This window comes from Gracilinanus agilis, chromosome 4 (genome assembly GCF_016433145.1).
Source record: "Gracilinanus agilis isolate LMUSP501 chromosome 4, AgileGrace, whole genome shotgun sequence".
Classification (NCBI taxonomy): domain Eukaryota; kingdom Metazoa; phylum Chordata; class Mammalia; order Didelphimorphia; family Didelphidae; genus Gracilinanus; species Gracilinanus agilis.
The window spans coordinates 78811912-78828045 of NC_058133.1; the positions used below are offsets into that span (position 1 = coordinate 78811912).

Genomic DNA, 16134 nt, shown 5'->3' on the forward strand with positions numbered 1-16134 from the left:
ATGGCCTGTGAAGAAAGAGGAGTCAAATGGCAAAGGTGTTATTTGTGGTAAAAGCATCAAGATTTGGCAACAGACTGGATATGTAAGGTGAGGAAGAATCAGAACTTGATTTTGAAGACTACAATTTTGAGCCTGGGAAGTTAGAAAAATAATGGTGTCCTCAAAAAAATATAGATTTGTTAGTTATGAGAGTCTTGGAAAAAAGTAATAAATTCTGTGTGGGGCATGTTACGTTTGAGATATCTCAGATATATCCAGTTTGAAATGTCCAGTGAGCAACTGGTGACAAACCTTGGCTTTCCTGACTCCAAACCTAACATTTTATCTACCACCCATGCTGCCTTACAAAATGGCACATTCAGACTTCCTCTATATATGTTTGAAAGTCATCTACATAGAGATAAAAATTAAACCCGTGGGAGCTAATTAGCTTTCCAAGAGAGTTTATAGAGAGAAGGCCTAGGAAGGAGCCTTGAAGTACACTCACAGTTAAGAGACTGGATATGAATAAGGAGCCAAATAACATGACAAAAATACTCATAGAGGAAAGCTATCTGAGAGGGAACAATCAATTAGATCAAACAGCAGAGAGACCAAGAAAAAGGAAGCCTGAAAAAAAAAAACATCAAATTTGGCAATTAAGAGACATTTGGTAATTTTGGAGAAAACAGTTTGAAATTTGGTACTGCCTGCAAAAAGGGTTGAAGGGTGAAAAGAGAAGTGGAGGCAATGGGTGTTTGCATATTTTTCTAGAAATTTGGCAGAGAAGATATTGGACAATAGCTTGAGGGAATGCTACAGTCTAGCGACATTTTTTTTTTTTCAGAGGGAACATTTGGATGTATTTGAAGGCAGAAGGGAAGAAACCAGTAGTTAGGAGGAAATCAAAGATTAGAAAGAAGGGATGATGAAAGGGGCAATCTGAATAATTTGAATCTGAAATCTGAAAGTTTTCTCAGAAAATGGCTAAGCACAAGATGTAGAAGGAAAAATCATCTACTCATGAATTTTTTTTAACATTTATTAATATTCATTTTTAACATGGTTACATGATTCATGCTCCACCTTTCCCCTTCAACCCCCCCCCCCCTTGGCCGATGCGCGTTTCCACTAGTTTTGTCATGTGTCCTTGAACAAGACCAATTTCCAAATTGTTGGTAGTTGCATTGGTGTGGTAGTTTCGAGTCTACACCCTCAGTCATGTCCACCCCGACCCATGCGTTCAAGCAGTTGTTTTTCTTATATGTTTCCTCTCCTGCAGTCCTTCCTCTGAATGTGGGTAGCGTCTTTACCATAAATCCCTCAGAATTGTCCTGTGTCATAGCATTGCTGCTGGTACAGAAGTCCATTACATTCAATTTTACCACAGTATATCAGTCTCTGTGTATAGAGTTCTTCTGGCTCTGCTCCTTTCGCTCTGCATCAGTTCCCGGAGGTCTCTCCAGTTCGCCTGGAACTTCTCCAGTTTATTATTCCTTTTAGCACAATAGTATTCCATCACCCGCATATACCACAGTTTGTTCAGCCATTCCCCAATTGAAGGACATTCCCTCCTTTTCCAATTTGTTGCCACCACAAAAAGCGCAGCTATGAATATTTTCGTACAAGTCTGTTTATCTATGATCTCTTTGGGGTACAAACCCAGCAATGGTATGGCTGGATCAAAGGGCAGGCATTCTTTTATAGCCCTTTGAGCGTGATTCCAAATTGTCAGCCAGAATGGCTGGATCAGTTCACAACTCCACCAGCAATGCATCAATGTCCCGATTTTGCCACATCCCCTCCAGCATTCATTACTCTCCCCTTCTTTCATTTTAGCCAATCTGCTAGGTGTGAGGTGATACCTCAGAGTTGTTTTGATTTGCATTTCTCTAATTATTAGAGATTTGGAACACTTTCTCATGTGCTTATTGATACTTTTGATCTACTCATGAATTTTAGCTAATGTCAGATGTCAAAGACATTATTAAATATATGAATGTCTACATAGAGAGAAGTTTCCTGACTTTGGCATAATGTATGTCACCTTGGACAAGTCATGTAACCTCTTGACCTCAGTTTCCTCATCTGTAAAATGAGAAAGTTAAACTAGAAGGCCCCAGAGATCCATCCCAGCTCTAGATCTTTGAATTATAAGGTTCTGACTGGCCAAAATCCTCCTATTAAATTAGAAAACACCTTCCCACTTAAGTAGTTTCCAACTCACATTTCATAGTAATTGTGAAACCAAAGATCAAATTCCACAGTATTGATAAAAACAAAAGTATATTGTTTCAGTTAGGACTTTTAGAATTATTAAACAAAGAAGTCAGTTGCTCTAGGCACCCACATCTTTGAAGATGAAGTTTTAGTAACTAAAGACTCCCTCCCTCTTGTTGTGTGGTCAGTGGTAAACAAAAAAGATCTCTCCTTTTATTTATTTATTTTTTTTGGCTAAGAAAAAGACATCCCACTCTTAGTTAGGTTACCATAAACACCTTTAATGATCTAGCTACTTGTTCTGCCTTTTTTGGGTCATTAAGTACACTCCTAATTAGCTCTTTATTCAACAGAGACTAGAACTTTAGACCAGGACACTTTTATACTATTAATTCTTAGTTTTTATAGTACAACTAAGGTCTCTATGCCTTTATTGGAGGAAGGAGGAAAAGCTCAATTTGAGATATATTTGGTTAAAGGGTGCCCAGGAGAGATGTCAGATAGACTATTAGAAATTCACGTGGGTAGCATGTAGGAAATCTAGACTAGAGATATAGATTTAGAGGTCATTAGGTCATCAGGAGAGAGGTGATAGTTGAAGCTGCAGAAATGAAAGAGATTGCAAATGAAGAGAAGAGAGCCAAGAACAGATCATTGATTAGAATACCCAGGTTAAGGGATCAAGAAGAGGATAAAGAAGCAGCAAAGGAGAAAATGAAGAAAAGGAGAAATGGGAGGCACAAGCTGTCTATGAAGCTAAAGGCAGAGAGAGTGTCCAATAGAAGACAGTGTCCAGCTGTCAAAAGTTGTAGAGATGCAGCAGTCTTAGGACTGGAAAAAAGGCCACTGGACTGACCATAGGACCTGGTCATTGGTGACCTAGAGCAAATAGTTTCAGTAGGATAGTGGTAATCGAAGCCAAATAACCAGGACCTGAAAAGAGTAGTGAGAAATGGAGAAATTAGGTATAGAGTTAAAACATTCCCCTGAAGAAAGATGAATTATACATAATTTTCTATAAATGTGCATATGTATAGAATATAAAACATGAGTTTAATGAAGGCTCAGTTCCTAGCACAATACCTACCACATTGTAACTGCTTGGTCAATTCTTGTCAAATGGATGAATAAATAAAAATACCATGTTCCTGGAACAAGTAAAAAGTCAGTCTCACAACACCCCCTGGGTCTCCCATTTATAAAATGAAGAGGTTGAACTAGATAGCCAAGACCTCCCAGCTGAGATCTAACAGCATTGAAACATTGGCAACTTTGTTGCTGCAAAAATGTTGGGATTTCCTGGAATGTCGTCATTGAATTCTGTGTTTTGGGATTTGTAAGTCCAAATCCCACAACTGATAACAACAAATATATAATATCACCAAAGTCCAGTCCATGAAAGGGATTAAACATAAAGCTATTTTAACCTAAACCTGCTCCTCCCTGAACACCCTCAATTTTTGGTCAAGGACACAGACGTCTTCTAGTTACTCTAGTTTGAAAGCATGGAGTCATCCCAATGCCACATTTACTCTCATGCCAGCTGTCCAATGAGTGGCCAGGCCTGGTCACTCCTCCCTTCCCATCATCTCTCACGTATTTGTCTTCTGCTCCCTGTCACATGGCCACCACCCTGGTTCATTCCCTCCTCATGCAGATTGTTGCACTAGCCCCATGGTGTGAACCTATGGCACACATGACAGAGGGGGCACTCAGAGCCTGCTCTGTGGGCATGCACGCCATTGCCCCAACACAGGGGGACACAGGGCCAGGATGCTCCCCTCTCCTTCTCCATGCAGTTTGTATTTTGGGCACTCAATCTCCAAAAGGTTTGCCATCCCTGCATTAGTCTTCTTTTTAACCCTTACTTTCAGTACAATGCTGAGACAAAAGCCGGAGCTAGGTAAACAGTGGTAGTGACTCATCCAGCGTCACACAGCCAGGAAGCATCGGCGCCCTATCCACTGTGCCACCTTGCTGTCCCTGCACTTGTCTCTTAATTGGCCTTCCTGCATTCTGTCTGTCTCCTCTTGGGGTCCATCCTTCATACAGTGGCCAAAATGAGTTTTCTATGGCACAGGCTTAACTATGTCATTCCCCTATTCAATAGACCTCAGTGGTTCCCCTTAATCTCCAGGATCAGATAAAACTCCTCTGTTCAGTGTTTTAAAGCCTTCTATGACTCAGTCCCAATGGACCTTTCTAACCATATTCTACTTGACCCTCCTTCATGCATTTTACAGTCCAGCCAGACTGATCTTCTTGTCCCTCACAAATACCATTCTCTCTCTCATGCGGCCTTTTGTCTGCCATTGCCACCTCCCTCCACCTTAAATGCCATCTCCTACAGAAGTCCTCTCCTCAGCCTCAGTTACCTTGTGTTAATGTTCTGTAAACTCATCTATATATGTATGGTTTCCCCAATAGAATGTAAGTTCCTTAAGAGCATGGACTGTTTGGGGTTTTTTTGTATTTGTAAGCAGATAACATGGTATAATACTTGTTCATTGATAATTGCTTGTGAGTCATATTTATGCTATTTTTTCAACCCTCTCTGAAAGCAGAATTTTAGGTCTCTATCCCTCATGCAATAATCTCAGTTACCACTCAGCCTTATTCAAATGTAGGAATTTTAAACCTTTCAATGTTTCATGGATCTCTTTGGCAATCTGGTGACACCTGTGAGCTCTCTCTCTAAATAATTTATATAGATATATTATGTATTTATATATATATATATACATACATGTATGTTTATACTAAAAAAGTATATTTTTGAAACTCACAATTGAAGGAGTGACAACTTTTATTTAGAGGTTAATAAAAATGAAGATGTCAATTTTTTTCCCCATCGAAGTTCATAGACCACCCCCTGCCCTGAAATTTTTCCACAGATCCCTTGGAGTTCTGTGAACCATATGCAAAAAAACTCTGTTCTAAAGCAAGTTGTTACCTGTCTCCAATCCTTGGCCTCATTCTGCTGTAGCTCCACCAAATAGGCTTCTTAGGTTTATAAAACATGTTAGAGGAAATGTCCTAAAATGTGCTGAGGCTGGCACCAGTTCTTTTTTTTTTTTTTTTTTTTAAACCCTTGTACTTCGGTGTATTGTCTCATAGGTGGAAGATTGGTAAGGGTGGGCAATGGGGGTCAAGTGATTTGCCCAGGGTCACACAGCTGGGAAGTGGCTGAGGCCGGGTTTGAACCTAGGACCTCCTGTCTCTAGGCCTGACTCTCACTCCACTGAGCTACCCAGCTGCCCCTGGCACCAGTTCTTTATAGCAAGCCAGGGCAGTAGGATGTTAGTTAGGTTATAGCCTATAAAAAGAGATATGGGTTTCTTGAGTAAGAAAATAGAAAAAGATCCTGACCTGGCACTAGAAGTGACAATGAAGATGTAGCCCAAAAGTTTCTACTTCAGAACTAGAGGAAGCCATTGTTTTTCTTTGTTTTTTTTTTTTAAACCCTTACCTTCCATCTTAGAATCAATACTGTATATTGGTTCCAAGGTAATGGGGGTTAAGTGACTTGTTCAGGATCACACAGCTAGGAAGTGTCTGAGGCCAGATCTGAACTCAACCTCCTGTCTCTAGGCCTAGCTCTCTATTTCTTGAGCCACCCAGATGCCCCCAAGAAAGCCACTGTTAGCAGATTTCTCTCTACCCTGCTTGACAGGATGTACTTCTTTATTTCTTACATCCTATGGAAGATTCGTGAGCAGCCCCACTAAGGACAAATCAAAACCTCTTGTTCCTTGGGAAGTGATTCTTCATGATCTGCTGTAGCAAAAAATATTTATAAGCTAGTGGCCATTCCTTCAGCATAAGTGTCTCCAAACTAGGACAAATGAACCAGTATCAAGGAATCTGAGTAGGCAGAGCAATGGGCAAGGCTCAGCCATTCAATACCCACGGGAACTCAGGCGCGTTATCTGACCTCCCAGCTCCCCGTTTCCTCATCTATAAATGAAGAGGTTGGGCTGTGCAGCCTCTGCAGCCTGTCCTGGCCCTGGACCTACAATTTCCCCAGCTCAAGGGACAGGCACTTCCTAGGGTCTGTCTCCAAGGCCACTGGCCTTACTGGCAACCGCCAAAGCTAGTGCTCCGCTTACGTAGTTTCTGATGATCCAGCATCATCTTCATGCTTTGATGGAGCTCATTGAAAGGCTCTTTCTTTGTTCATATGCATGCAATTTATAAATAGAGATACACACATATGTACGTAGTTTTATCTGTATTTTTTATATACATATCAATGATATACCTCTCTTTGAAGACTTCTTCATAATAAATCAAAACAGTTATTTAAAAAAAAAAGTTGAGCAGGCAGTGTTAAGGGGCAAATAGGTAGCAGAGTGGATAGTATGTCAGGTCTGGAATTAGGAGGTCCTGGATTCAAATGTAGCCTCAGATGCTCCCTAGCTGGGTGACCCTAGGCAGGTCACTTAACCCAATTTACGTAGCCCTTGTCCTTTACCTCTCTACTGAGAAGGATTTTCTCCTTTAGTTTTCTTAAAATAATTCTGGTTATTACAATTGCTCAGCATTTCTCTACCTTTCCATGTTTTCATTTACACATTAAGGCTTTGATTAATTTAATTTGTGTTATCACTTTGTTTCAGATGGCCTGATTGCATTTCTAAGAGAAGTGGCTGCTGCCGCCCCTAAGGTGCCATTTTATTACTATCATATTCCTGCTTTGACAGGAATAAAAAGTGAGTACTTTTTTATTTATTTCTTTTCTTTGACCCCTCGCTCTCTCTCCCATTAATCACTTCTTCTTACTGTATTGACCCCCTGGCCCAAGGTGCTGCTGTGCTCCTTCTTCTAAGGGCTCCCAGCTCTGAGCTGTCAGGGGTCGGTTCCAGGGTCAGGGGTTTTCTCCTTGCTCCTGGCTCATTATGCCTCCACCCCAGAGGATAACACTGGATATAGTCTCTCAAACAGAGCTTAGGTTTCTCATGTCTAAAATCTCTCCAAAAGAAACTAACAGAGTTCCTTCTGGAAATAGAGATCAGAACAGCTCTCTCCTTTCTCCTCAGCTTAAAACACAAAAGGCTGGGCTTAAAACATGAAGGAGTAACCCATAACTCCTGGTAGGCTCTTCCAAGTGCTTGATTTTTTTTTAAACCCTTACCTTCCGTCTTGGAATCAATACTGTGTATTGGCTCCAAGGCAGAAGAGTGGTAAGGGCTAGGCAAATGGGGGTCAAGTGACTTGGCCAGGGTCACATAGCTGGGAAGTGTCTGAGGTCAGATTTGAACCCAGGATTTCCCATCTCTGGGCCTGGCTCTCAATCCACTGAACTACCCAGCTCTCCCCCCAACCACCACCACTAGACTTGATTTTTAACATCCAAACATGAAACACTTGGTAAACTATTAAATGGGCATTCTCCCTTCACCTGAGTTCTGCACTATCTCAACAGTTCATTCAGCATCCCTGTATTCTGCCAAGGCAGGAGATGGATTAGGCTCATCTTCCTGAAGTGGTCCCCTCTCCTTCGAGAAGTATAGTGGTAGCTATAGAGAATCAGTTCTGTGAGGACAGAAGGCCTGGGTAGATCCCAAGTCCCTTTTTCAGAAGAAAGGAAGAAAAAAATGAGGCCAGAGGTTATTGCTTCCTTTAAAGTAGACTTTTATACTTTGTTACCTCTTTGAGGCAGCCCCTCACGTGGGCAAGAGGTACATGAGGGTCAGTAAGAAACCTCAGGGGCACCTAGGGGTTTAGTGTATAGTCAGGCCTAAACACGGGAAACCCTAGGTTCAAATTTGACCTCAGACCTTAGTATTTAGCATTTAGTATCGAGTCTAATACAGAAGATAAAAGGCTAAAACACATACACACACACACACACACACACGCACGCATGCCTCGGGTCGAGCATGCTATGGATTAAGAGGCTAAAATATATGTTTCTCCAGAGGAAGCCAGGTTGCTGACTTTCACTCCATGGGAAGGTCGAGCCACCTTGACATTAGAAAGGGAAGTCCAGAGTATGGTAAAAGAGGCAGCTCTTCTTGATCTAGTTATTCTCAACAGTGATCCAAGATAATCCCAGAGACTCATGATGATGAAAACTGTCATCTTCCCTCCGGACAAAGAACTGGTGGGGGTCTGAATGCAGATCAAAACATGCTCTATTTTTCCTTCTTTCATCTTTTTTTTGAGATCTCTTACACAAAATGACCAATGTGGAAAAATGTTTTACATGATTGTACTTGTAAAATCTATATTTACTATCTCAGGGAGAGGGAAAGTTGGGAAGGAGAGAATTTAGAACATAAAATTTTTAAAAATTATTGTTAAAAATTGTTTTTACACGTAATTGAGGGAAAAAATGTTTTTGATTTTAAAAAGAAGTTTTTCTTCTGCAGCCACTGCTGCTTCTTCATCCCTATTACCATTATTGGAAGATATTCTCACTGGATTAGATATTTAAGGGCAAGAAAGAATCCTATCAATCTTTAGTCACTTAAGCTGAAAAATAATAGTTCTACAAAAATATGTTAGTCCTTTTGGTAGCAGAATGAAGACCTGGGAAAGTAATTTTCCAGATACAAAGGACCTTCAGATGACTTCTTTGCTTTGCCTACTACTTAACTATTTACAAAACTGTAAATGAAAATACACCAGGGCCTCGTTGCCATGGTGATGGCTCCCCAACTGACTCTCAGTCTGAAAAGCCCTAGTCCAAGACTATAAGAGAGGGAGCCAGAGCAGGGATACATAGGACCGCCAATGTAAGAAGGATTTTTTATCACTAAAAGGATGTGGATTAATGAGAAATCTTTGTTCTGAATAGTTCGTGCTGAAGAACTGCTGGACGGGATTCAGGATCAAATTCCCACTTTTCAGGGGTTGAAATTCAGTGATGTAGATCTCTTAGACTTTGGACAGTGTGTGGATCAGAACAGTCAACGGCAATTCGCTCTCCTTTTTGGGGTGGATGAGGTAATTATTCTCCCTCATTGTCAGGATCCCCAGGACCAGAACATAGACTGCCCATAGCATTCTCCTTGGCCAGAGTGGGGAGGAGGAGGGATGCTTCGAGGAGCATTCTGTAAAAGTCAATGCTTTTCATCTTTTTCTAATAGCAACTGCTGAGTGGCCTGGCCATGGGAGCAACTGGAGCCATTGGCAGGTAACAGCTGTCTTCTGTGCGGTGTGACACCCAAGACAATTACTGGTGACACCTGGTCCTGTCCCACTATGGCCCCCTCCCCTCTCTGGCTTTTCTCATTCCCTGTTACCCCATCATCCCTTCCTCTTCCCCAACTTTCCCATTCTCTCTTTTTGCTTTTTTCCTTTTCTTTTCCTTTTCCTCCTCCATTGTAGTTCCTAGCACTGTTGTTGGCACTTAAAACTAAAAAAGTGGCCAGCCCCCAAGAAAACAGCTTCTAAAGATCTACTTCCCCTTTTAGGTAGTTGGGGTGGCGGGGGAGAATGGGGGGTGGCTATAGTGTGTGTGTGTGTGTGTGTGTGTGTGTGTGTGTGTGTGTGTGTGTGTGTGTGTGTGTCTTTGCATATAGGTGTGCTATTGTAGTTGAATAGAATAGATGCTGCAAACCACAGAGGCACCTCTTCTCATATTAGTTCCTGAATCACTAGTACTCTATTTTCTTGGCAGCACCTACAACTACCTGGGCAAAAAAACAAACCAGATGTTGGAAGCTTTTGAACGCCAGGACCTTCCCTTAGCCTTGAACTATCAGGTATAGCCTTGTCTTTTCTCCACACAAAACCTGGCCTTATTTCTTCCCTCCTCCAAACTCATCAGTCCTGTGCTAGGTAGTCTTGTTAGTTTTCTGTCTCCTTTCTTCCTTCCCTATTCCACTTCCTCCTTTCTTATTCCTAGAATAAGCCCATCCCCCCAAATGTATCAATTGCCTTTTTATCTTCTCTTTGTCATCTATAAAATTGAATGCCTCATCCATTGTGTCCTCTCCAGTCTAACTTTTCCCCTTTGAGGAAACTCTTAGTTTCTCTTTGTGGAAGGCATTATCTATTATTTTTCACTACAGATCGTAAAATATTTTTTATTTTGTAAAAAGGTAATCATAGGGTGCCAGAGAATCACTGCCCTAGAGGCACTTATTTGTTGAATTGCAAAAGTGAACCTGGGGGAAATACAGAGAGCAGGTAACCTGAGCCACTCCTATTGAGAAGACTAGTTAGGCTAAATGGTCCCTAAGAAACAAGTCCAGATGCTAACCTACAGGCATAGGTAAAAAAAAAAAAAATGCATTTCACTGAAATGGAGAAAGCCCAAACAGCCAGCTGGTAAAGTACTTTATATAAATTGAAGAGGACAAAGAAACGAGAAAAGAAGAACTTTTAGAGTCCCAAAGCCCTCCAGGAGGGGCAAAAAACAGATTTCTTCCAGATCCTTGTGTGTTGCCCACGGTCTAAGGATAGCCTCTTTAGTGCCTTTGTCCACTTTCAAAAGTTTATCTTTACTCCCTTCACCCAAGGCTTGCTTTGATGTCCTGGAGACCCAGCTGTGGCCAGGGGAGCCTCTCCAGGACCCTAGCCCAGCCAGGATCAGAGAAGCTTGTGTCCAGAAAATTGACCCTTCTCCATCAGTGAGAGCACAGGCCCATCATGCAGCCCTGGCATCCCATGTCATGGCCCTTCAGCCAGAATCCAAAGCCACTGGCAGCAGTTTCCTCATGTTGCCAGCTTTGCCTGGCCCCTGTCTACCCAAATATTTTAATTATCAACTAACTCCTCAGTTGTTATGGGACAGCTGGGTCCCATATACCCAATCGATCCAACACTAGGCCTGGAGTCAAGAGGTTAGGAGTAATGTTAGTTCAAATCCAGCCTCAGACCTACTGTAGCTGTTTGACCCTGGACAAGTCACTTAACCTCTGTCTGCCTCAAACTTTTCATCTATAAAAACAGGGATAATATTAGCACCTACTATACAGTGTTGTTGTGAGAATAAAAATGAGAAAATATTTGTAAAGTGTTTTGCAAACCTTAAGGCACAATATACTTATGGATAGAAATAGAAAAGCAACATTAACATATATATATTTATACACACATATATACAACATGCATACACATTTTTTCATACCTCACGTTTGTATATGAGCCATCTAATAGTTCTAGGGGCAGCTTTCCCTCTACCCTTTTTTTTTCTGCCCTTACCTTCTGCCTTAGAATAGATGCTAAGTATCTCTTCCAAGACAGAAAAGCAGTTTGAGGTTAAGTGACTTGCCCAGGGTCACAACCTAGAAAGTATCTAAATTCAGATTTGCACTCAGGACTTCCTGTCTCCAGATCTGACTCTCTGAGTCCACTGAGTCACCCAGCTGTCCTTCTACCCTGATCTTAATTCCACTCCCTCATGTCTCTTGCTCTTCATTTTGACTAAATTTCAAAAGCAAAGACAAATACAATATCTAATCTTTGAATTCTAACAATGTGACACCCCTCTTCTATAGGCAGCTCACATCTAGTCACTAATACTAATTATAAGTTTTTTTTATCCTTTTTCTAGTTTTACATCCAGAGATTTATGAACTATGTGATCAAACTGGGTAAGTACAGCATCTTTCTTCCATTTCCTGTGTCAGGGAGCAGAAGTAGAAAATACCTCCTTGACTTCTGAGAAGTTTGTAAAAGGCTCAGCATTGAATTTTTTGGAAAATAAGTTTCCCTCCCATTATCCTTCTATTTGTCCCAACCCCCAGGACTAGCTCTGGGTAACTTCTGAAACAGATGCAGTTCTAGTCCACTCTCCTTTCCATACTCTCGTTGCCTTATCAAGTCAGTCCCTGCTGTGTGCCGAGCACTGCCAACTCCAGGGCACAAAGAAAAGCCATGGTGGCTGCCTCCGAGGAGTGACTAGTCTGATGGGGAGCTGGTCCAGACAGACAATATCTGCAGGATAAATGGGAGGGAAGTCCCAGAGGGAGGGCACTGATGTTAGGGGAGGTCAGAAAAGGCTTCTTATAAAAAAGAATGGGGACCCCTAGAACTTATCAAATTGGAGGAGAAGGGGAGGCACAGGGAAGCCAGCCTGATTCCTGCAGAAGTCTGGGCCTGTGGCGATGGTGGCATGGTCATTGTTAGAGAAGGGAGCCTTAACAGGAGTCTGTGAAGGTGGAATTGGCCAGATTGGGGAATTCGTCAGATATTGGGGAGTGAGAGAAAGTCAGACTTGGGAATGACACCCAAGTGGGAAGCCTGCATATCTGGGAGAATAGTGGTATCCTTGGTGATAATAGGATATTTTGGGGAAGAGAGGAATTTGGGATCTCCACGGGACATCCAATTCTAGACATCCAATAGGCAGCTATAGATGAAGGGCAGGTGGTCGGGAGAGGGGTGAGGACTAAGTTCTTGGCAGTGATTGGGGAATCCCTGGGGCCTTTGTGGGCCCCCCCCCCATACTCCCCACCCTCTCTGGCAGCTCTTACTCTCTGGGCTCTCCCTTCGCAGACAGTCCCTACAAGCAGAGCTTGTGCTGCCGAGGATGTGAAAAAGGGGGTACCGAGGCTCTCCCTCATTCATTCACTTGGTCAGCTTTCTTTAGCACCTTCTGTGTGCCACACTCAGGCTAAGTCCTAGGAATAAAGATCAGAAAAAGAAATGTTTTTCCCCTTAAGAAGAGAAATGACATGTAGGGCAGCGCAGAGGAAATAAGAATATAAAATAAAATATAAAATAAAAAGAAGTAAATTCCTGGGAGGGAGAACGGTCAGAATGGACCTCTGGGCTCCAAATCCTCATGATGACATGGACAGCTTAGGCAGGGACAGGATTTACTGGGACACCGGCAGAATGTCCGCAAGGAATTGTGCATTCAGTTAAAATTTATACTGAAGACATTCTTCACACTAACCTTTCATGTTGGTAAGGCAACTGCCTCCTTTTCCTCCACTTCTCTGGCCGGGTGCTCTGGCTGTGAGCATGAGGGGTTGGTCTTTAAAGTCACAGAAGGTTACAGGGGAGAGAGCTCCCCCGATCATCCCCCGATCATCCCCCAATCATCCCCCAGACCCTCTCTTCTAAGGCTGACCATCCTCAGGTCCTTCAGCTAATCCTACCACAGGTAGCTAGTGGCCGCTCTCCGTTGTGTTGCTTCATGGTCCAGTGAAAAGACACAGGTTCAAATCCCTCCTCCATCACTTACACTACCTGTGTGACCCTTTAGAAGTCACTTTCCTCATCTGCCAAATTAAGTAGCCCAAGGTCTCCTCTACCTCTACCTCAGGGGCGGGTAAGCATGGCTCTCTAGAGAATGAGGGAGCTAATCAGCCTCGCTTTCCTTCCTTGCCCAGGCCTCGGAGTTGCACAGACAAAAGCCATCATGACTCTTGTCTCTGGGATCCAGATGGGTCCACCTCGGCTGCCCCTGCAGAGAGCCTCGGAGGAGTTTACTCTTGGTGCTGAGGCCAAGCTAAAGAGCCTGGAAAGCCACTGCTTCCCCTGAGCTTGAAGGCTGAGCCACCTGGGGCAGCCCCGCCAGGGTGTCTGAGGAGCCCCCGCGGTGTGACAATGCATTTCTCAGGGAATCTTGTAATCAGCCTGCACTAAGCACTCTTTAGAAAGGAGAGTCCTACGCCAGCGCCAACGGGCCAATCAAGTATTTGAAACCGACCTGGAGTCTCAGTGCTGTGTTATTCCGAGGGTGGGAAAGGAAGGCCTTGCGGGCCATCCTGGGAGGGAGCGTGGGAGGTCGGGAGGTCGGCCCTCAGTGTGTCCTATGAGGTTCCAGGCTTCCTCCTGCTTGCCCTCCAGCACGGTCTCGAAGCCTCCTCTGAAGGCTGGTGCTGGATGGTCTTTAGACTCACTGGCATGGCAGTACCGGTCCGGGCTTTTCACAGACGGAGCGCGGGATGGACGCAGCCAGCTTGGCTGTAGGTGGAGGGGTGCGAGAGACAGTAAGTGGTCATGGCGGGGACCCTCGCCTGGATCAAGGATTCGAAGGTTGGAAGAGGAAACCTCTCCTGCCTGCTGGGAGATCCCAGCAGTCTCTCCTGGGTTTGCGCCCTGCAGCCGGGTGAATCACTTAGTGGGACGGACTCTTCCCAGTCCCTCTGTAAATGGTGGTCACAGCGCTTATCCTACCTCCCTTACAGGTTCTTCCGTAACCTTTTTAAAGTGCTTTCTGAATGGGAGAGTGTTTGAAGCAGGGTCCTACCGGACCGTGAGACCCCTTTCTCGTTAGAAGAGCCTGGCAGGACTCTCAGTCTATCCACACTCCTTCCCGAGGTCCTCCTGAATCCATCGTCATCGTCCAGAACTCTTAGGTTGATGTAGTGCCGCCAGCATGTCAGGGCCTGAGCGGAGCGCCGGAGATGCGCGGGTTCTAGTCTCCCAGGGGAAGACACACACCAAGGCAGGCTCCTTCCGGGTGGGAAAAGGCTGGAGCCGTGGGCTGAAATGGGAATTTATAGGGATTCGTCACCCAATTATCCAGGCTACCCTTTGACCCAGATTGCTTTTGCCTTCAGGTTTAGTTGGGGTGGGGTGGGGGAGAAGAAGAGCGAGCCGGCTGTGAAATTTGTTTCCACATTCTGAACACATCCATCACTGACTTTAGCGTTACTGAAACATTCCCCGGGTTCTTCCTCCATTGTCGGAGACCTGGTTTTACTAGTAACCAGGCAACTTGAATAGAATGGTGGATAGACTGCTGACCTTCAAGTCAGGAAGACCCAAGTTCAAATGCTGCCCCAGACACTTTGTGATAGGACGAATCACGGTATCTCTGCCTGCCTCAGTTTCTTTATCTGTAAAATGATGGATCCATCCCTCAGAGTTGTGAGGCTCAAATGAGATAATACATATACAGGGTTTTGCAAACCTTAAAGTGTTATATAAATGCCACTGATGATGATGATGGTGATGATGACCCCTTGATAATTATATCAGCTCCTTTCCGTCATCAGGAATAGCCTGAAGAGCTCTCTGCAGGACTTCCACCAGGTTTCTGTTTATAGTCTGGGAAATCTTCCACAATTCCTCCCTTCTCTCTGTAACCCTTGTGGAACAAGTGTCTAAACCATAATGGCAAGTGAGGTGCAAAGAGCCTGAAATAATCATTTTAATTGACATGTAGAGAGTTTGGAAGCTAGCAGGTTAAAGGATAGATGTTACCTTAACATAACTGGGATGAGGGTGACCAAGGCTAGTGAAATGCCTGAAGGCTGGCTCAGGATATCTGAGTGGCCCACCACGGATCTAAAAAGCCCCTTATACTCATGAAAAACCATGTGGCGAAGGGGAAGAAAAAGCGTTGAATGAGAAGTCACAATCGGAGTTGATTAAATTTAAAATACCGAGTCCTATGTATACCACACTTTAGGATAGACAAAGGGGTTTCCTACTGTTCAGGGGTGAGCTAGAAAGTACACGATTCACTCTCCCCATTGTACAGGTGAAGAAATTGAGATTTTTTTGCCCAGGCCCATTGCTGGAGAGTGTTGGACCTGAGATTCAGGTCCAATCAATCCATGTATGTCTAGCTACGGAGCCAAAGGGCAGGGAAATAAGTCTGTGCACATTACCAGCAACATGGGCTTGCTACAAGAAGTGGGTTAGGACATCTAGGATCAAAGACGGGAGTGAGGCTGGGGGAAACCGCCACAGAGGCATAGCCGGATTGCTCCACTTAAAAGAAAAATGGGGGAAAGCCTCCAGCAAGCTGTGCAGCAGTAGAATAGGGGAGCGGTAACTCCAGGGCAGGAGCAGGTGCCTTCCTGGAGGCTGGAATATAACGTGGAAAAATACAGCCTCTCCGCAAAGAGCTTAAAATGGGGCTGGAAGATAAGGCGGGGGCCACAACCGAAAAACGCGAGGGCACAGGCAAGAGCCCCCGGAGTAGGGCATCCACCAAGAACTGGGGTCCGAGAGGATGGGCCAGGGGACCCCAGAGTACAGGACCAGCTGCGGGGAGGGGATGGGGGGGGGGGGGGG

The 16134-nt window shown here is 44.0% G+C and overlaps 1 protein-coding gene across 2 annotated transcripts in view; it reads left to right on the forward strand.

Annotated features, from left to right (window-relative positions):
- NPL (N-acetylneuraminate pyruvate lyase) overlaps positions 1 to 13812 on the forward strand; it is a 58021-nt gene extending 44209 nt beyond the window's left edge. For both annotated transcript variants that reach the window (XM_044671681.1, XM_044671680.1), the window contains 6 exons: positions 6819 to 6911; positions 9002 to 9150; positions 9294 to 9340; positions 9827 to 9911; positions 11708 to 11747; positions 13494 to 13812. In XM_044671681.1, the coding sequence (XP_044527616.1) occupies positions 6819 to 6911; positions 9002 to 9150; positions 9294 to 9340; positions 9827 to 9911; positions 11708 to 11747; positions 13494 to 13645 (566 nt within the window). In that variant the 3' untranslated portion in view covers positions 13646 to 13812. The remainder of the gene's footprint in view (positions 1 to 6818; positions 6912 to 9001; positions 9151 to 9293; positions 9341 to 9826; positions 9912 to 11707; positions 11748 to 13493) is intronic.
- Positions 13813 to 16134: the final 2322 nt, after the last annotated feature.